The sequence below is a fragment of the Prosopis cineraria genome, unplaced genomic scaffold (assembly GCF_029017545.1).
Source record: "Prosopis cineraria cultivar Desert tree isolate PC_DT_omini unplaced genomic scaffold, ASM2901754v1 PC1, whole genome shotgun sequence".
Lineage (NCBI taxonomy): Eukaryota > Viridiplantae > Streptophyta > Magnoliopsida > Fabales > Fabaceae > Prosopis > Prosopis cineraria.
The window spans coordinates 28899136-28921403 of record NW_026555332.1 but is presented as its reverse complement, the minus strand read 5'-3'; the positions used below and the strand labels follow the sequence as shown (position 1 = coordinate 28921403).

Genomic DNA, 22268 nt, shown 5'->3' with positions numbered 1-22268 from the left:
GTTAGGCAATCCATTAGTATATTTATAAGCGCTCTTTGAGCTTAAAGACATGCCCTGACTTAATAAGTTATTGGGACTCAACTTACCTAAATATTTCTTTACCCAAAAAAAAAAGACAACTACAAAACTGATCAAAGTAAAAAAGCTCATTCAAGGATTGAGTTACAAAATTATCCACTCTTAATAAAACTCCCCGCAAATCATGGTGCAAAAATTGCCATTTCCGAACAGGCCATTTGACTCCAACATATAGAGTATACTAAGAAACCAAATATAGTGTTACTTGTAAGCTATATAACTGCCACCACCTAAGATTCAGATCATTTGATCAAATTAGAAACCAAAGCATTAAATACAAACATGAAACTTATTTTTCATGGTTAACTTTGAGATGATCAAAATAACATCATGATTTAAGCGAGATAAGAAAGCAGCTATTGGCCGTACAAACTTCATTTCTGTTTTCTTTTTGGCATTGATAAGTAAACAACCGTGCTATGCGCCCTTTCCCAATGCAAATTATAGCAGTCAATGTGATCGAGAATAATATCCATTGCTTAAGGTTGTGGTACCGCGAAAATCCATGAACTTTTAGGCTGAAAGAGCATGGAGACATTGATTCATGGAAAGATATCATTTAGGGACCTCCGGCAGAGCTTTACATCAAAGAATAACCTTAAAAGTATGAAATTTCATTGCACCCCTAAGTACCAATATGAAAATAAAATTATGTGAGAGAAGACTTAATTAACCCTAAGATTTTGTGAATATATGAACAAGTATTCACTTGAGTTTTGACAAATTACCCAACATAGTTAACAACAATCCATTTGAAAATAAACAAGCTACAAAAACTAATGGCACAAATTCAATTGCACAAGTGTTAGTCCTATATAAACAAACATATATTCGGGTTTTGAAAGTAACTTTATGTAACAAAAATCCATTTGAAATTAATATGTGAATATAACAGATAAATTTAATTATATATATGTTAGTCCTATATAAACAAACATATGTTCAGATTTGATAAGTAACCATAAGTAATTAACAATCACCAATTCGAAATCAACAAGCGACTATAATTGATAATGCATGTATAATTATATAAGTGTTGGTCCTTCAAAGACAATCATCCACTTAGGTTTTGACAACTAATTATATATAATTAATAACAATCCATCAAATTATTAAACTTTATTGATTTTAGGGGTAATTAAGTTTTTTCTTATAAAATTTTATTTTCAAATAGGTACAAAGAGAATACAATGAAATTTCATATTTTCAAGATTTTTTTTATATATAAAACCTCTCCCGGTATTTTTAGATGGTATTTTGTTTCCTTTGATTCATTTTAGAAGCAATAAGAAAAGAATGGAGGAGGAGGACCACCAATTCAAATAATTGGAGAACTGTTGCAATAAATATTCAATTTCAAATTTCAAAATAAAGTCAGTGCTTGCAAATTATTGCATAAAATAAAAGTTTCATACTGGAAATTCTAAAAATTAGACATACAGTAATCATCATCAATTACCCCTTTAATTTTCATGCATGTCTACTAATAGAAGATAACAAGCACTGAAATATGAATTGAGTGGATAACATGGTGTTTAGGTCATTGACATTACCTTGGACGACAATAGTAGTATCGCCATAATAAAAGTAGAAAATTTAAATATCAATGACTAACAAGAATGCAGAATATTCTTAGAACGGGAATTCACCAACTCTTGCTCAAGCTTAGATTGATTAGTCAGACTCTAAAAGTAAACACATTTGTATTGCTCACTTGTTCAAATAAATTTCAAGGCCAAAGCAGTAAGAAATTGAAATAATAGGGGTATTTAAAATTTTCCTGCAAAAAATCAAGCTTTTAGAATTGAAAATCCACCAACAGATGATTTATTTATCAATAATTAATAAGTCAATATTTCTCAAGAACACTCGGTCAATAGCCAAGTGATAGAATAATGCAAGTATTGAGGTTCGTAGTCACAGGCTTGGAACAAGAACATGAAAAGAATAAATTTGAATAAACAGAAAATGTATACCTACATCCAGAAATTGACTGCAAAAACCACACCACCTTGAGATTGTGCAGCACAATAAGCATGTTATATTTTAAAAGCCTTAGATTCCAAATTTAAAACACTTAGAATTACAGTACAAATGTAAGTAATCAAATCCATGTTCTTAAAAACAAATTCAAGAAAAATGTGTAGAAATGCCCTTCCTAACATGAATATTGATACCTGCCATCAGGGGGGAAAAAAATATAAAGCACCTAGAAATTAACCACTCCAAGGTCCCATACTGAACAAAGGGGGGCAGTTATACAACTCCAGACTACTCAAATTTAACTCTTGCCAGTTACGGATGCTCATACATATATATACCCCCTCAGGAAAAGTTAGTGATGTCAGCTCAAAAGCTGGACTGCTGCTTAACATGCTTTCTGGTTTGATTCACAGATTATCAACTCTCATACAGGTACCATTACAAAGATGCCAAAATGCTATCCAGTATCATTACGGTCCAAATCATGGCCGTTCCAAATGTAGTTTACCTAGTAAAAATCATCCGTGCTCTTGAAAAGTTCCACAACTCGAAGCTGTTCATAGTCTCTGAATCTAAGCAACATCTGCACTCTTTCATCCAATTGTAGTGATCATGAACATTGAATTATTGGCAGACAAGCGTTATCAGCCTAGGTGGAACGTGGAGCCGATTTTGGATTCTGCAGGGTGCAGGCAACAAGCAGTTATTACACTTGTGGTGCCTTTATCTGCTAAAGACTGCACATATACAGCACCTTCTGCAATAATTGATGTCATCAAATCAAACCACCATTTGTGGGGGGGGGGGGGCTGCATAGCCATACACATTCAGATTACCAACTAGTTTTTCAAATGAAAAAAAAAAATGAAAGATAGAAGTACATCTAGATGGGAGATAAGACTTCTTTTAAGGCAGAAAACAAAGCTGTCTGATCTCCATAGCATCATGCTCCAAAGTCTTTATTAAAAAAAAAAAAAAGTTAGGTGTTTAAAGATGAGTTCTTTCCACTGCAGTGGCACAAGAAATGCAGCTCCTTCATAACAGCATGCAAGTGACACCCTTCGAGAGAAGATGCATACATATAAACTGTTCAAGACCCCATGCCATAGAGATGGTTGTTCATTACAAACATCGAGGAACTTTTCTCAAGCATTGGCATGAAAATCCTTTGAATGTATTCCCATCATGAAACATACTGCATGGGGCTACGTATTGATGTCCCGCATCGCAGACCAATGTGAAGATATTCATTACGCAGTTAATCAGCCATCTGTGGGTCACAAATAATGCTCCCAACAATGTATTTTACAATGGGACTGCACTCACCGGAAAATCAAATCCACGCTTGCACAGAAGTCCCAATATTTTCCCAACCTTGGATCTATGGTCACAGCGTACATAAGCATTATACAAAATCCACAATGTTTTCTTTGTCGAACCCAAATTGACACTTTCCATCTCATTCAGGACACTTTCCATTTCCTCAAAGCGCTTTTGTGATCCATACATGACCATCTTACAATGGTATAAGGAGCGGCAAATTTTCCAGTTGGAACATTCAGCACGCCTCAAAAAATTTTCTAACCTGTCCACTAAATTTTTCCTAAAATAAGTCGCAATGATGCATCGCATTATACCAGATGTTTTTACTAAGACTTTGTGCTCAAATGCATCATTAATTGAGTTCTCCATTTCCTCTAAGGAGTCCTCTTGTGCATAAAGCCTAATTAACAACACATTTAACCATGGCCTGTACTCCTTTTCCGGAATGAACTTCAGTAATTCCTCTATCTTCTTAACTCTATCAGGCTCAGAACTTTTACAATATGCACATATCATGCCCCTGATCAAAGGAATTCCATTCTCATTTACATGATCCCTCACTAACTGATATGTCTCTTCCATCTTCTTCAGATTACCCGAATTAGCATATCCACGCAGCATCAGCAGGTATGTATCAATGTCAGGTATAAAAGGGCTTGACTTCAGCATTTGAAAAGTTTGCTCCATTCTATCCCATTTCCAAGCTGTAACATACCCAGCAATCAAATAATTATAAGTGCTTATATTCGGGGAAAGGCCTGAATTATTTATCTCATCAAATATTGCTTCCATACGATCTATTAGCATCAAGCGACCAAAAACAGAAATAAGAATATTGTAAGTTATTATGTTAGGGCTACAAGTTTCACCCCTCTTCATCCGCTGAAATAATGACCGGCATTTCCCAGGAAGACCGTTGAACATATAAGCAGCCATCAACGAATTATAAATAGCTGTTGTTTTCATTTTCTTGTCTGCAGCTTCATTAAACAGGTCAACTGCAAGATCAATATTTTTAGATCTACCAGCAACTTTGATACCCTTCGAATACTCTTCAGGAGCCATGGGGGCGCCAGAAAGAGAACTTTTTCTTCTCCAATTTAAAACCTGAACGTTAAGAAGGATAAACAAGAGAAAAAGTCAGCAGAAGAATTTTAAATTTTCATTTGCATTAGGTTTAAAAAACACCATTATGAGACAGTTGTCAGTTATCAATTATCACAAACTTGAAATGTCCCAACATACTAAAAAACCATACAACACCTCACCAAACATCCAAGCCAATTTGGCGGGTCTAAATAATTTTAGTGGGCAGAACTGAAAACATGTAACAAGAACAGAACAAGGCCTCATATCATGGTCAAATAGCCCTACTGTACCACTCAGAACTTATAGCTTCTCGAGTGTCCAGATATGCTAAGAGCATTCATTCACGAATATGCAAGTGAAAACACGTATTTCTTATACAAATGCTACACAATACTCCAGGTAAGTGTCCAGACTGTCAAGAGATATAGATGAAGTAAATAGTGAGATAAACAATAATTCTACCCATCAAATTATGCATGAAATTGGATCAATTGCATCTATTAAATTTACCATTAGAGACAAGTGAGGCCATGATTCCAATAGATCCATAAGATCAACAAAGGCATTCCCACCAGGGCAACTCCAAAACCAAGAGTGCGAATTCTTCTCCAAAACATTAAGAACTGCATCAGGGTCGTCGGCTACCCGAACTAATTCGCACCCCAATTTCTCAACTGCCCTTTTAAAATCCTCTCTGGCAACCCAATTATGGAAATAGGGCTTGCGGCAGAATAAACCAACCATCTCTCGTAACACGGAATGCTCAGAGGGTCGAGTGTGGGTATTGACTTGGGGGGTGCATACGTAATTCGCAGAGCTTAGGACGAAGATAGGGAAGGTGTTAAGGGGCTTTGGTTTAGCAGAAGTTCTGTGAAAGCAGAACAACTCTGCTTGGGCTGCGTCGGAGAGTCTCCACGCGCGCTTCATTGTCCAGTGAGGGCGGTGCCGACCATTTTTAGGGTTTATGGGAGATGCGTTGGTCGCCGCAAATTGCTTCACGGATACGGACGCGGATCCGGATGGGGCTTCGGCCGAAAGGAGACGACCGTTTTGCCAAAAGCTACAAAAATTATCAAGCTAGCGTTCTGTATTATCGTCTCATTACTAGGGATGCTTGTGGTTGCAGATAAACGCTCTAAGCAAGCTCTGTTGAATAGCTTGGGGTTGGAGATTTCAGTTTTTCAGTATGGGCCTCGATCTATCGTTCGATGTTCTAACTGGATCGGCAGGAGACGCCTCATTTTGTTCCGGGACCAAGATATACCTGAGTGTATATGATAGAATGGTAAATGAACATTCGTTAATGGAATGGGATGGGACATTCTATAAATCTTATAAGGTAAATAAATGATTTTATTTAATACTTATTAAAAAATTATTATAGAATTAACATATTTAAATAAGATATAATTATGTCTTTTAACATTAGGTGAAAAAGAGAGAAATAGTGAGAGGAGGTGAAAAGGGTGAGTATAATTTTACAATAACATTATTTATATTAAGCCATTCTATTATTGAACCCTAGATTAGGGGTTAAAAAAAATGAATTTAGAATGACAAAGAATAATTTGAGAGGCCACCTTGAGCCATTTCACTTCTTCTTCTTCTTTTTTTTTTAAAAAAAAGACTAGTAATGTATTCATGCCATGCACAAATCATATATAACAGTATTTTTTAAATAAGTATCAATTTTGTAGGAAAATCTTTACCTAAAAAATAACTTATAGCAAACACTTTCTCCATATTATCTTATATCTTATACATAATGTATGACATCATAATTTCTTAATTCTGAAGCTAATTATTAATTACGGGTAAATTAGTAACTAATGAGTGATTAGGATTTTGGATGACAAGTTGATATTTTGATTTTTTGAAATGTTGGATGAGCATATACGGATGAAAGGATCGCGTTTTGGAATGAAGCATGTGCATTTGGTGATGATTTTCCTTATCATGCCACAGGCCGCAGCTACCATTGCTTGAGTTGCAGCGCACGATGTAATATCCCAAAATTTAATCCCTGAATTACTACAAAATTAATCAAGTTTAATTGTAATAATTGAATGTTTTAATGTGGTGTGTGGTCAAGGAAGTTTAACAATTGTATTCAGTTGTGTTTTCAACCCTAGTTTTGGGTCCGGGTGACCTGGGCATTGAAAGAAGGAGAAACCATGGAGGAAATGTCTTTGTGTCACATGCCGTGGCGTGCAGCATGTTTGTTGCAGTGCACAGATGGCAACAAAAGTAGGAGGACCTCTCTCTGCCATATGTCGCGATGCACGACTAAAAACTCTGATAAACTAATTGTGAACAGACTGCAAATCAGAGAAGAGAAAAGGAAGAAAACAAAGAACCAGAGGGAAACTCTACTAGGGTTCACATTTGGAGGGTATTTGGGACATTTTTGAGCCAGTAATTACGGAAGGTAAGTATTCTATACTCCATTACTCATTCTCTCTTTCACTTTAATAGGGATTAGAGTTAGGGTTTAAGTTGGGATAATAATTTTTGATCTATATAGATTATAAGTTTGAACTCATTGACTCAAATAAAATTAATGGAAGTTAATTGGAGTATTTAAACCTATAAATAATGGGTTATGACACTTTAGGTTAGTAAGTGTCATTAATATCCAAAAATGGACATTAAATTCAAAATTATGGAAGTGGTTGAGGCATTAATAGCAATTTGGGTATTTAATGAAGTCAAATAATGCTAATGAGAGTTCATAAACCCAATGAGTAAGTCCAAACGTGAAAAATATGGGCATTGGATAATTTAGAAGTGGAAAATGAGAGTTGAAAATGTGTGTTTGACATTGTTGATGAAGTTTAGAATTTGTTAACTATAGATAAAGTATTTGGGCACCGTTTTGGCTTGGGAAATTAAGCTTGAAAGCTAAAATATTGAGGGATTAACCTTTGACTTTTCAAAAGTTTGATGTAACCGAAGGAACCCTTCTTTAGGTAGTTGTTTATTAATTGAGAAGTAATGTGAAATGTGTATTTAGCATATAAAATTGTGATTTGTGAATATTTGTAACATGCTATGAAAACATTTGATTGTATAATTGCTTTGATATAAACTAAAGATACAAAAGTGATTGCGAAATGAATTTTGAAGTTGCATTGTGATATTGAAATGAGTAGTTGATGATGGGTATAATAAAGATGAATGTGTCAAGGTTGAAAATGATAGATATATGTGAAAAATGAGATTTGATGCCCACTTGGATGGTGTATGATTGTGAGCCTAATATGTTGTTGAAAATGAAAAATTTTGTCTAAATAAGTGAGCATCTTATGTGGCATGATCAGTGGGAGGGAGTTCTTCTAGGGAGGAGTAGTTAAAATCCATAGGGTATTTTTAGTTGCCTTCTATAGCCTTATCCCATAGTTTATTAAGGGACTGTCCCAGAATTTGTTGAGGGATTATAACCTAGTTATCTCTACTAGTTTATTGAGGAGATTAGCCTAGGGTAAACGACACCTCAGAGATTCGAGAGTAGGAAAATTGTGGTTTGAGAGTGACTTGTGTGATCTTTGGCTGGGTCATAGCTTCCAATTGGTGAGCTTGGGTAGTTTAATCACACAAACGGAGCCTTATTTAGTGTTATAACCCACAATTTCAGTCAGAGGAAATAAGGAGGGTATAAGGATGGTTTGATCATGCATATGTGATTATGTGACGTGTCATATGGTTAAATTGTGGCAAGTCATGTTAATATATTGAGTCATGATCACATGTCCAAGTGCCTTGTGACAATGTACCTTTGTGTTTGAGAGGAAAATGAGTTAATTAAGAAATTATAAGTTGTAAATTATATGTTAATGCATATTTTTAAGAAAATCTATTTCATGCCCATGTGTTTTTTTTTTTTTTCAATTGATATACAATTGCATAAGGTAGGTGTGCCTTAGTTACTCAGTGGCTAGATTCATCCTTCTTTTTTAACATTTGATAGGTTAGGTATGGAGAGGAAAAAAGCTCCGGAGGCTTAGGAATCTGGATATTCTTAGTGTAATGCTTTGAACACTGTATTTTGTTTGGGTATTTTTAAATTTAATAAAAATAATAATGAATTTAACTAAAAAAATAAAAATACAAAAATAGAATTTAATACTTTTTAGGATTATATTTTCAAACTAAAAAAACACTTTAATTAATAGGGCTTAATATTATAATCTGTCGATTATAATTTTATTTTTTTAGCTTATTAAAACAACTAAAAATATAATAAATATATAAAAAAGAAAATTCAATCCTTTAAGGATTATTTTTAAAAAAAAATAAAAAAAATAAACAACTAAAAAAATTGTGGTTAAAAATACACACACACGCGTGCGCACACACATATGTAAACTGAAGGTTAAACGCTGGTTTTCCAGCGTTTAACCATCAGTTATGGTCCTTCATTATAGAAATGCCAGACGAGCGAAGGAAGCAAAGACACACACGGCCACACAGGTAAAAAGAAAATGTAGAAGAACACCAGAATCAGACGCAGAAAGAAAGCAGAGAACACGCGAACACACAGCTAGATGAAAGAAAAGCCAGAAGCAAAGAGCAGAAGGAAAAGAAACCATAGCCCCAAGCTTCAGCCACACAGCAGAAAAAGAGAGAACAGCAAAAGCAGACCATAGATAGAAATGCAGTCAGACACACGAGCGAAAAAAAGCAGAAACAAAAACATGAAAACACACAGAGAAAGACACAGAAAAAAGGAACTTTCAGCCATGCATGCATGCAACAGACAGAGAATGAAGCTTTACCTCTGAAAAAGAAATGCATGCATGTACAAAGAAGTAAAGAAAAACAGAGGGAGAGACACACACATGAGAGGACAGTAGAAAAAGGAGAGAAGAGGAGAAGCTAGAGAAGGGAGGGAGAGACAGAGAAGGCAAGACGAAGAGAAGAGAGCACTGATCCAAAATGCACGTCAGAATAGAGCAGGAAAATCAAGAAGGAGAGACTGAGAATGGACTAGGAAAACAGAACACAAAAACAAAAAAGCAGAGCACCAAAAGGGAGAAGAAACTGAGAGAAGAGAAGAGAGACCGAGAATGAGGGAGAGAGCACTGATCCGAGATAGAGAAAGGAAGAAAAAAATAGAACACGGAGGAGGAAAAAAACAAGACAGAGAATTGGAGGAAGTCCGAACAGGGGCCAAGGACGAGCAGAAAAAAAGAATAAGAAAGAGAGACAGAGAACGAGAGAGAGAAGGAGATGGAGAACAAAAGAGAGAAGGAGAGGAAGTTCTAGAGTAGAAAAAGAAGAAGAAAGAGAGACAGACAAGAGAGGGACAGAAAAGGGATATGGAGCAAGAGAGAAAGACCGAGAAAATGAGAAACAGAGACTGGTTTGACGCAGGGAAGATGCTGTACTGAACCACCATGAACGCTTCTCTTTGTCTATGATCTGTGGCCTAAGCAAGATGACGAGCTTTTGAAGAATCTGATTAAGGTACAAAAACGTGCATTAATTAGTTTCCAAAATATCTATATGTTGAGTACAAGAAGAGTGGGATCGAATGTGCGATATCAGGTACTATTTTATTCTATTTTTTATAGTCATCTTTTACCAACACAACTTGATTATAGCTTTAATTTAACTTTTTCTTATTTAAAATTTTATAATTCTTTTAAAAATTTCATATGCTTGCTTCATTCATTCAAATGACTATATTATTTTGAAAAAATTAAGAGCATGCATATGCCTAATATGAGACTATTGTTTATTCATAAATAATTTTAAGACATAACTTGATTTTGATTTCCATAGAAAATAAATTGGGTGATTAATGATAGTGATGATATATGAATTCTGTTTATTCTAATTGTCAAATGTTATAACCACGACTCTCATTATTTCCTTTTGAAAGCCATATCTGAGCATTAAGCCAATATGAAAAAAAAAACCTCGAAAAATACATCCTTAAGTCAAAAGAAAGGGTGAAGTGTCAAAATAGTTTCTTTATCTGTTCCTTTGAATGCGAAATTAATATTATGTACCAATTGTAAATACAAATATTTTGATTATTTATTTGTCATGTGAGATTTAAAAATCTCTGTAGGCATTTAGTGTGGTTTTATACTATATAAATCAATAAGATTTCGCATGTAGGAAGATCTGACTTGTATATTAAAGATGAGTTCTAATGGCTCACCATTAAAATTAACTCTCTTTTTATAATTTAAATTAATAAAATATTTAAGTTTCACGTGAGATTTCAAGAATCTTTGTAGAAAATTAAATTAATTGTCTTATTGTGTAGGATAATAAATTCTCGCAGATATTGTAATTCATAATTTATATGGTAAATAAATAAACAAATTTTGTAAAAAATAATAAACATTTCTCATACTATTAATTAATTAAATTAATAAATTTAAATTATAATCATATTATCTAATTAGATCTTTTGGTCATATGAGATTTTTGAAATTCCGTAAACCTTTAGGATAATCATACTACCGTGAGAGTCAATAAGGCTTCACAGGTATAATGATTAAGATTTCTATATTTAACAATATGTATTATATAATTACGTATTAAAATATATTTAAAGTGAATATTGTTTAATCCTTTTATCGTGAGAGACTTAGAATCTCCATAAATATTTATGATGATCATATTATCGTATAAGTTAATAAGGCTTTACAAGTATGATGATTAAAATTCTTTAAAAACATACATACATATTTAAACAAACTATTACTAATACTTAAAAATATAAATAAATTAAGTTGCTAAATTCTTTTATTGTGTGAGATTTTAAAATCTCCACAAATATATAGAATAATTGTATTACTATATGAGCCAATAAGGCTCTGCATGTATCGCAGTTAAATTCCCGTCATACAATATAAAAATAAAAATAAAAATAATTTTTAAACTCTTTCCTTTTCTTTATTCCAAAAATTTAAAAAATTGAGAAAATAGTTAAAATTAAATCACTTTTTGCAATTTAAAACACACATATCAAAATTTCAGAAATCATTTTATTTGTAAAATGGTGAATTATTTCTAATTAATTTCTCTTCAAAAAATTTTTTCACCAACAATTTTCAAGCCCGAACTACGTGGATTTTAATCCCTATCGCAGGGTACATAGGCCTCAGAGTTTGATTCTAAGTCAAGTCTTTCCTCATAAATAAATAAATATTTTTCACTTAATTCTTATCATTTTTATATCAAACATATGGATATAAAAGGGATAATTAAAATAATTTTAAAACCATATTAATAAAGCACAACAAACTTCAGGCAACCATTCTCATGAACGGGCGTTATAGGGTGCCTAACACCTTCCCCACACTCAACCAACTCTCGAACCTATTTTCTTTTTTCGCAAACCATCCTTATTCTCCTTTTAATGGTTTCTCGAGATTTCTCTCAAAATCTTGGTGGCGACTCTTCATTCCAGCCGGTTCCTACCCCGAAGGTCAGGATCTCCGCTCACACGGCGTCCGCGTCGCATTTTTTAGGTGCGACAAATGCCTCTAAGATTTTCTTATTTTGTGTAATAGACTTAATATTACCAATTATGATGCATTTTGATTACACTTGTGCTATTTAGTTGTCTATGATGTCTCGTTGATATTTTGGGCCCTAAGATGTTGTTTGTGTTAAATTGTAAAAGTTGATAGGGTTAAAATACTAGTGCAAGTACCTAAATGTTCGTTTGATTACAATGGTGAATATATTTTGAAATGTTATGTGAAAAAATCCCCCTTCTATTTTTGGTATTAAAGGGGTTGAGGAGTGAAATTTTGATATCATGGTGTATGTATGCATGTAGTGTTTTGTACAAGTAGTCCTAGGTCCAGTAAATATAATCTAAGTGTTAGGAATGGTTTTTAGTAGTTAAATAGGGATTCGGACACCCTTTTGATGTGAAAGTTGAGAAAAGTGGTAAAATTATGTTTGGGTGTCCAATATCATGGTGTGACTTGTTTTGGATAGCTAGTTATGAAAAGAGCTTTTTGTAGATACCTAGATCGTGTCATCTGGACGATGGATGGAGAAATGGGGCATGACAAAAGTTGCCTGAATTCTATTATCAAATGACAATAGAACTGCTGTCATCAGCATCACACAGAGTGTAACATCTCGAATTTCTAATCCTGCCTTAATACTAATTAAGGAATGAATTAGTAATTTAATGTGGGGATAGGATTATAGATAGTGAATTATTATGTTGACTTGTTGGGATGTTGTTTGAACAGATGTGAGATGAAGAATGACGTCCCAAAACAAAGTATGTGGGTATATTGAGGATTTTCCTTACTGTGTCATACGCCATGGCACATAGTGCAAAAACTTGATAAAATGAGACGTGTTTACTTGTGAAAAATATAAGGAGAGATAGAGTTGAAGGGGTCAGGCATGGAGAAGGAGCCAAGCTCTGCTAGGACAAGTGATTCTAGGAGAATAAACGACGTTTCTGACCTATTACTTATCAAGTAAGTCTCGTATTGCCTTAACCTCTAATTCTATTTTATTTTCTTAGTTTTAACTATTGAGAAATTGAATTCGAAAGTTTTAAGGAGATGATTTCTTAACCTACATTAATAGAAAGGTCCTCTAAGACTAAACTAGTACTTTGTGACTGGTTTGAGTCAGAACGGTAAAGCTTTAAAGCTATAGACATAATTTGACATAGTCTATGGAGAGAGTATCGAGAGAGAATTTGATTGTGAGGGAGTTAGCATATGTCGTAAGTGGTAATTGGCTACAATGCATGTAAATGAATAAGGATAGAGAAAATGATAATGATTAGGTGCTTAATTATTATAATTGGCACTTTTAGTCAATAGAGTAATTGACTCTAGGTGCCTAAATTGTATTTATTCTTGAGTATGATGAGTTGAATAGCGAAAGAAACTTGAATAGGGTTGTAAAACGTGGGTAACCCTTTCTATTAGATAGAAGGGTTGAGGTAACCATATAGTTTGTTATGTTTATTAGTTATTATAACTGTGTAGAAATGAATATGCATGTGTTAAGCTATGATTTTGATGTTTTTGCTTTTGGTAGATGAATTTGCATTACAGATGATTTTGGCATGCAATATGATTTGGAAACGTTTATAGAACTTATATTGGATTACAAATTGTAATGAAAGTATTTATATATGAGTATATAGTGGAAATTATGACAATAGTGCTTGCTATGTTGAGAAATGTGAACAAGCATGATCTTAGGGGGTGAGAGTTCACCCAGGATATATGTGGATGTGTGTGTGTGGCGATGTGAGTGAACAAATCTATATGGTTGGGGTGGCATCATGGGACATCTAATGCAGCATATTATGGACTAGTATTATGGGTAATCTGGTACAACATGTTATGGAACTATTACCATGGAATATTCGGACAATTTGGCAACTCCCTAATGCCCGTTAGGGTGTGATTAGGATTCAATGATGCTTTTATCACAATTGTGTGAGATGAAGGAAATCATAGTCTATAGGTGGGATATATTACCTTTGGCTGAGTGTTTCTACCTCCAAAAGTATGCTTGGGTCAATGAGTGGTTGATCCAGTAAAGCCTATAGTTTCATGTTGGGGAGCTTTGAAGGATCGATGGATAGATGATCATGCTAATGTGTGAAAATGATTTATATAGGAAAAGTTATGAGTAAAGCTATGTTATGATAAATATATATGCTATACTTTAGTTTTATTACTTTGGCATGGTTATCTATGTTAATAGACATTAAATGAACTATATTAGTTACTGAGATTTTGATCTCGCTCGTGGTTATTTATATTTTTTAGGTTTTGGTAGTTGTAATGCTTAAGGGAAAGATTTAGACTGAGAATTGTGATTTTCTCAATAAAGCCTTATAAGAATTGGTGTAATGAATTGGCATATAAGTAGTGATAAATGTGTATATAAGTTGCCTTAGGAAACATATGCATTTCACTATGAGTTTTTGTGGTGTTTGGTGCTCTGATTTCCCTAGCCCTGTGTATATGAGTGTATATGATGAAATGATAATACAGGCTAGTGGATGAATGATAATGTTTGTGGAAATGACGAATGTGGGTTATGTATGTGGAATTGGCTTTGTGTATGAATGAAATTGAAGAAATGTAAATTTGTCCAAATTATGTGTAATAGGAAGTTTACAAGCCAATTGTGTATATGTGTGTTATATTGTGTGTATAGTTAGTCAATTAGGTGTACATTGTCCATTTAGATGTGCTCAAGGCCCTAAAAGTGGCCAATTACTTGTGGTTTTGATTGGTGATACTTAAGTGGCAAGTTTTGACTTAAAACAGTCAAAATGCACTTGAGTGTCCAATTTTCAAACAAGATATCGGATTTAAATGAAACCAGTGTCATTAGTTAGATTTTGAAATAAGCTTCGTGTGGGTGCTTGAACCACCCCAATCGAACATTGGATATGAAAATAGTTCTGAAATTTGTATCAAAATCTGAAATTTGATAGCAAATTCTAATACATGCACTGCAGCACATGTGTCTATAAAGGAACACATGTCATGGGCCACGGCATAGAGAGTAATGCTGAGGTCTTTGTGCTACATGCCACAGTGCATGTGGCACAAGCCGCAGCACATGGGCCTGATTTAGCTTGAATTGGTTGATTTTTCTAGTTGATCTTGAGATGCTATTGCACAATGCTTTCGCTATGTAATATTTTACAACTTATATATATATATATATATATATTATTAAATGGTTTTAGAAACATTTTTATATTGGGATCCTAAAGTTATTAAAGTTGATTATTTTGATTAATAGTTAGCAAGGAGGATTGTATGATACTATCGTTAAGGGCATTACACAGAGAGTGACAAGCCGCGGCGCATGGTGCACAAGCCGTGGCACACTGCTATGGTTTTAGCAACTTGAGATTTTTCAACTATTTTCAACTTCTTTCACTCTTTTGATATATCACATGCTTCCGAAATGTGTTTATACTCTAATAAAAGGTTTAATGAATGGGTTTCACTCATTTTTTATTTAGGAAAACTTGGGATCCCGTTATTTCAAAATTATAAACTTAGTAATCTCTTTATGAGTAATCCCTTGATTACTATAGTTTATGGTTTTAATTATAATTAGATAAGGGACATTTTACACACGACACAAAAAATGAGCTGATAAGTACGTGAAAGCTTGTGGGTTTTGGAGGAAAAGAAAGGAACATTTCACAGAAAGGAGGGAATAGAACTTTGCTCTGCTAGGCCATGGATTTTTTTAGGTCTCAGGAGATATCTTTGACTAATAGCCTATCAGGTAAGTTTTGTACTGCCCTTACCTCCAATTCGACCTTAATTTCTCTTAAAATAAGTTATATAAAAATTGAATCAGGAAAATTTTAAGAGGTTTATTTCTTACCCTTGAGTAATGAAAAGGTTCTCGTGAATCAAATTAGGGTTTTGAGATTAGTTTGGAGTTAAACAATAAAGCTTTGAGACTGTAAGCTTATGTTAGCCTTAAACTAGAGGGAAATAAGAGTGAAATTGTGAGAGAGGTGAATTGAAATTGGTTGAAGTGATAGAAAGTGGTAAACGGGGTGTAATGAACCTAAATTGACTATGTGTAAGGAAAAGAATAGTTAAATTTGATTTTAAGTAATAATAAGTACTAAGGAGTCAATTTGATTAATTGATTGATAGTGTTAATTATGTGTAGTTTGTTGTGTTACACGTGTATCTTGGAAAGGAAAGATAGCATGGTGATCATAAGCATATAAGAAATTCACAAGTAACCTTTTCTTGTGACATAAGAGTTAAAGTAACTGAATAATTTGCTCTATTTGATTATCTAACTTATTTGTTTATGAGTATGAATATTATTTTATGAAATTGTTTTAGAATATGCATATTTGAAAAGTAAATGTTTCATGCATGGAAATTGTAAAGTCCTGTCTCATTCTGTGCTTTACCATTTCACATCACACAATCAATAAATCAAAATCAGAGTAATAGTCCTTTATTTGTTTTCAAATTGCAAGATCCCGACTTTTTAAAACATATATTCAAATAAGATGGCTAGTAGAAGTGCAAACATGTTCAAAAGACTTAAAATACTACAAATTCTAAACCCTGAATAAGGGTCATGCGTTGCGGCGGGTAATACGTACACCTATATCATGCATCATCGCATGAGACACCATGTGCTACAGCATGCTTGTCTAAAATTTCTACTGTCATTTAACAGCAAAAATGATGAACTTTCAGCTTGTGCCGTTTTCACACTTGACATCTGATTGGAGTGATTCATGCGCCTGCACAAAGCTTACAAGGTATACTAACTACTAGAATAAGATTGGACTCGATTTGACTGTCCGATTTAAAATTGAACACCCGGGGTGTAAAAAGTCACTTTTTCTTTCAGAAACACACACCTTAAGTGCTCAATTCTTATTCCTTATTCTATTAGACCACTTCAAGCTTTGAACTAAGTCTAAAAGGACCATATACAACTGATTAACATCACAATATACATATATAACATCAATAGCCCATCTTGGCCTCTCAAAGCCACATTACACAATTGTGGTTTTATATGAGGAAAACACATATACAACATATAATCACATATATCACTAGATTTGTTCCATTTTCAACCCTCCACCTCTTATATATGGGGCTTTGCCTCACCATATGGTTGAGAATCACAAATGTACTCACTCTTCTAAATGAGGCTCTACCTCACCATTTGTGTCAAGTTCATACCATTTGTGTCAACTTCTCACATCACAACACAAGTCACATTCAATTCACAATCAACACATATATATACACTAGTCGAACAAGTTATACAATAACATACACTTACTTGATTTGCATTTAAGCCTACCCACATAACCTTCACTGGGGCACCCTCAGCATAATGCAGTACCATATATATATATATATACAAGCAAGATTCACATCATAATTTACTTTCTTATATTCACATACACTTATGCATCATAGTTGGCAAGTTAACTTTACAAATAATTTTATACATTCATTTCATTCAATTGATAGTCATACCATAACCAATCGAAGCTACTCTTTCCTCGCTTCCTTTCTCAGCCTTCTCACGCTTTCTTCACTTATGCTCAAAAGTAATAGGGTGAGACATATATTCTAGTAACTCAGAGGTAACCCCAATTGTCGATTAGTAAGTAAAATTATCAACAAGCGATAAAGTAGTATGTGTATCAATAAAGTAATAACACATACAGATACAAGAATTCACTCTCATCAATCTCATCATGCTCATGCAATGCATTCTTGGTTCCTCCTGGTAGAGTAATCTTTACACTTAAATCAGGACTTTTAGTCACAAGGAATAGGGCTCACCATATCACTGCTTAGACTAGGTCATTCTCGTTATGTATGGGTGGTCTCCTAGGTCTGTCATGGCGAAGTCAAGCTCTACACTCTGAATCATTAGAACTTCTTAGCCTTATATAGAATAGGACCTGTGAACATTGTATTTTTTCCGGACATTTTTTAAAAATAACAATAAATAACCAATATATATATATAAATACAAAATAAAATTGAATCCTTTTTAGGATTATAATCTGACAAAATTAAAAAAAAATCTTGCTTAAATCTTTAAAAATCTCTCTCAAATTACCCCAACCATTTAAAGATAGTGGGAATTAACTTTTTAAGACCCAACTATGTTTAAATTTCTCTCCTTGAATTTTGCTATTTTTTAAAAAATAAATAATATATTCTTAATCTAATTTCAAATAAAATAATAATAAAAATTAATAAAAAAATTTAATTAATTAAAGGTTGGGGTGAAATGTTGTAATTTCATCACAGCCAAAAAGACTTAAACCAACATGTACAGAGAACGCGTGAACAGCAACCAGAGTCACAAAGGCAGAAAGATTAAAATGAAAATGTAGAGTAGAGAAAAAGGAGAAGTATTGGTCACGTGGAACAAGTTAGAGATGAGAGAGCTTTCGGCCATACAGCCAAAAAACGCAGAAAGGAGAACCAGAAACACATGCACAGTAAAAGGCAAGACCCTGATAGCAAGCTGTGATTACAGAGAAAAACACAGAAATGCAGAAAGAGATTAGACACATGCATGCACAGCAAAACAGAGCAGAAGGAGCAGCAAGCAACCAGCATTCGTATAAACACTTTCGGCTAGCAGAAAAAGAAACAGAACGAGAAAATGCAGGATGCACGCAAGTCGAAGCATAAAAAGAGAGTAGAAAACTGAGGAAAAAGGAGGAGGAAGATTGAAGGGGGGAGAGGCAGAGAAAATGTGAAGAAAAGGAGAAGAAAAATAAAAGAAGGAGATAGAGAGTGAGAGATGAGCAACAAACAGAGAAAAATAGAGGACGAAAGAAACGTTGAAGAGAGAGAAGAGATGAAGATCAGAAGTAAAAAATAGAGATTGAGGGAGAGAGGAGATGGAGATTAGAGGGAGAGTTTTTTTTTGGAGAAACAGAGACAGAGAAAACTGGAAGAGAAGACAGAAACCAGACAAAGAAAAAAATAAAAAAAAATAGAGCATGAACGAGAGAGAAAGAATAACAGAAACCGAGAGTAGAGATCAGAGCAGAAAAGAAGAAGAGACCGAGAAGAAGAAAAGAGAACAAACGAGGAGATCACGAAATGGCTTCTTCGTCAATGGCGTTAACGTTGTCTCCTTTGGTAACCCGTTGAGACATAAGTGCTTGAGGTTCTTGAACTTCCTTCACATTCCTTACTGGTTCTTCCAGACACAGGCTTGTTGTTAGGGCAGGCAAAGCTGCTCTTTGTATGACCAAGAGGAACAGATCATGAAAATCACTAGCACGGACTCACAGTTTTCACAGACAGATGAGGACCACAAGTGTTTAAGTTTATTCTATTTTATTAACTGCACTAATGGTTGTCCACATTATTCCTAATCTGTTGAGTGCAAAAACTCATGAGCTGATTCTCAAGAACAAGGTTGAGGAGCTCAATAGGGAGATGGGACTTACCCTTACAAAAAAAAAAAAAATCTGGAAGGCATGTTAGAATGTTGACTCATGAGGTCTAAGGTACATTTAGTTTTGCATGATTGATTCTCAAATTACCTTTCAAACTTTTTAATTACCATGATTTAGAATAATGCAACATGAGGTGACATGGTTAAGGTGACATGCTATACATTAATCATTGTTCATTTGTAGTAGTTTATTCATGCATACCGATAATTATGGCTAATGACATACATATACATCATGGTGCTTTATATTCCCATATGCTGTCATGATTTTCTTATAAAAAAAAGATATATATATATATATATATATATACTTATGGTTTATTTGTCGTGAGAAATTTTAAGAATTTTCGCAGACATTTAAAATGATCTCATGTCGTGAAAATCAATAAAATTTCGTAGGTACGAGAATTAATCTTATAATAAATATTTGAGTCTCATGTGAGATTTCAAAAATCTTCATAGAGACTTAAATTAATCACATTATTGTGTAGGATAATAAATCCTCGCAGATATCGTGATTCACAATTTATATGGTAAATAAATAAATAAATTTTGTAAATAAAATAATAAATGTTTTTATAATTTTAATTAATTAAATTAATGAATTTAGATTATAATTATATTTACCAATTATGTCTTTTGGTAATATAAGATTTTTAAATGTCTATAGACCTTTAGAATAATTATCTTACTGTGAAAGTTAATAAGACTTCGTAGGTATAGCAATTAAGATTTCTATATTTAAATATGAATTATACAATTACGTATTAAAATATATTTAAAATATATAATATTTAATCTTTTATGGTGTGAGGATTTTGACTCTCCACAGATATTTAGGATAATCGTATTACCGTAAAAGTCAATAAGGCTTTATAGGTATGATAATTAAAATTCTCTAAAAACATATATAATGCATGCTTGAATAAATTATTACTAACATATAAATAAATTTAATTCTTTTATTGTGAGAGATTTTGAAATCTCCGCAGATATTCAGAATGATTGCATTATTGTATGAGCCAATAAGGCTTTATAGGAACTGCGATTAAATTCTCAATCATAAAATTTAAAAAAAAAATTTAAATCCTTTTCTTTTCCAAAAATTTAAAAATTGAGAAAATAATTGAAATTAAGTTACTTTTTGCAATTTAAAACACATATATCAAAAATTTTAGAAATTGTTTTATTCGCAAAATGGTAAATTATTTCTAATTAATTTCTCTTCAAAAAAATATTTTCACCAACAACTTATAAAGCCCGAACTACGTGGACTTTGATCCCTATCACAGGATACGTAGGCCTCAGAGTTAGATTTTGAGTCAAGTCCTCCCCGTAAATAAATAAATATTTCTTGCTTAATTCTTATTATTTTTATATCAAACACATGAATATAAAAGGAATAATTAAAATAATTTTAAAACCATGTTAATATAGCACAACAAACTTCAGGTAACCATTCTCACGAACGGGTGTTGTGGGGTGCCTAACACCTTCCCCACACTCAACCGACTCTCGAACCTATTCTCTGATTTCGCAGACCATCCTTATCCACCTTTAAATGGTTTCCTGAGATTTTCTTCAAAATCTTGGTGGCGACTCCCATTTCTCCGGTCTTCCTTTTGAAGGCCGGAACCTTTGCTCTCGTGCCGTCCGCATCGCATTTTCGGGTGCGACAGGACCACAATCCCCTACCCTAGTTTAGGATAATCTCGTGGATCATTCAATATCTTAGGTCCATCATGGCGAAGTCAAGCTCTACACTTTGGATCATTAGGATTTCTTCTCTTAGGTCTGTTCTGATAGAGTCAAGCTCTACGTTCTAGATCATCAAGACATCTTGGACCTCCTCATGGTAAAGCCGCATCCCCCTACCATAATCCAAGGTGTATCTCACAGATGCGATGTATGTCAATGTACCTGCCACTTTAAATTCATCTCAATCAATACTCACACACCCGCATGCATATACTTTTACAATGTTGCTACTCTATCAGTTCACAACATAATGCACCATTATATCAAAATACTAGCAAACAATTTCACAATTTCACTCCAGTTACCTTTAACCCTTGCTACTGAGGGTTACTAAACACACTAAGCTCTCAGGGGCATAGATTCTCATGAGCAACTTCACAGATGCTTAATCTGCATAACACAGTACCCCTCAATCAATTCTTAACAGTTTACATAGGCATTGATTCGACTAAGTTGAATCCCTTAACACGTAAAACAGTTTAATTGAACCCTTTTCAATTCACTTATCCATTAGTTATGGTCACTAACCTTATAGGCTACTCAAATAATTATAACAACCTCCTAACCTATTCATTCACCCAAATTCTTTTTATTAACCTAACTTTTAGGCCATTTTAAGCCTAAAATCTCAAAGCTCAACCATTTAACTCTATACTAGTTACAAAACCTTAGTTTTATATTTGATATCTCATTTTAACTCTTTCTTTTAGATTATAACACCTAAGAATCCCATGATTCAATTTCTCAACTGATGAAATTCAGTGAAAAAGGGGTAGAATTAAAGTATGGAATTACGCGATACTTACCCCACAAGTTATTAATCAAAGCAGACTCCTGAGCTCTAACCATGGCTTGCCTTAACAGAGATGGGTTCCTCTACCCCTCCAAATGCGTCTCTAGCTTTCTTCCTTCTATTTTCACAAGTTGTTCATGTCAGCTTAAATGATTCCTGGATGGTACGCCGTGGTGCATACAGCTTTCGTCATAGCGTGTGGCACAATGAGTACGTTTTATCCCAAATTATCTTTCTACCCTTCAATCCTATCAATGCAACACCA

General features: G+C 33.7%; 1 protein-coding gene across 4 annotated transcripts; it reads right to left on the bottom strand.

Annotated features, from left to right (window-relative positions):
* Window positions 1-2117: 2117 nt before the first annotated feature.
* Window positions 2118-5738, bottom strand: LOC129293762 (pentatricopeptide repeat-containing protein At2g30780-like). Of its 4 annotated transcripts, none has more exons than XR_008589205.1 (3): window positions 4984-5738; window positions 2943-4491; window positions 2118-2818 (listed from the first exon to the last, which is right to left on the bottom strand). XR_008589205.1 is itself a non-coding variant. In XM_054931877.1 (3 exons), exons 1-3 carry the CDS (start codon window positions 5398-5400, stop codon window positions 2792-2794), a joined length of 1548 nt encoding a protein of 515 aa, XP_054787852.1. In that variant the 5' UTR covers window positions 5401-5738; the 3' UTR covers window positions 2118-2791. The 4 variants fall into 4 exon arrangements, 2 of the variants coding, with proteins under 2 accessions (XP_054787852.1, XP_054787842.1); XR_008589206.1 differs by having other exon boundaries at window positions 2118-2740; XM_054931877.1 differs by having other exon boundaries at window positions 3388-4491.
* Window positions 5739-22268: the final 16530 nt, after the last annotated feature.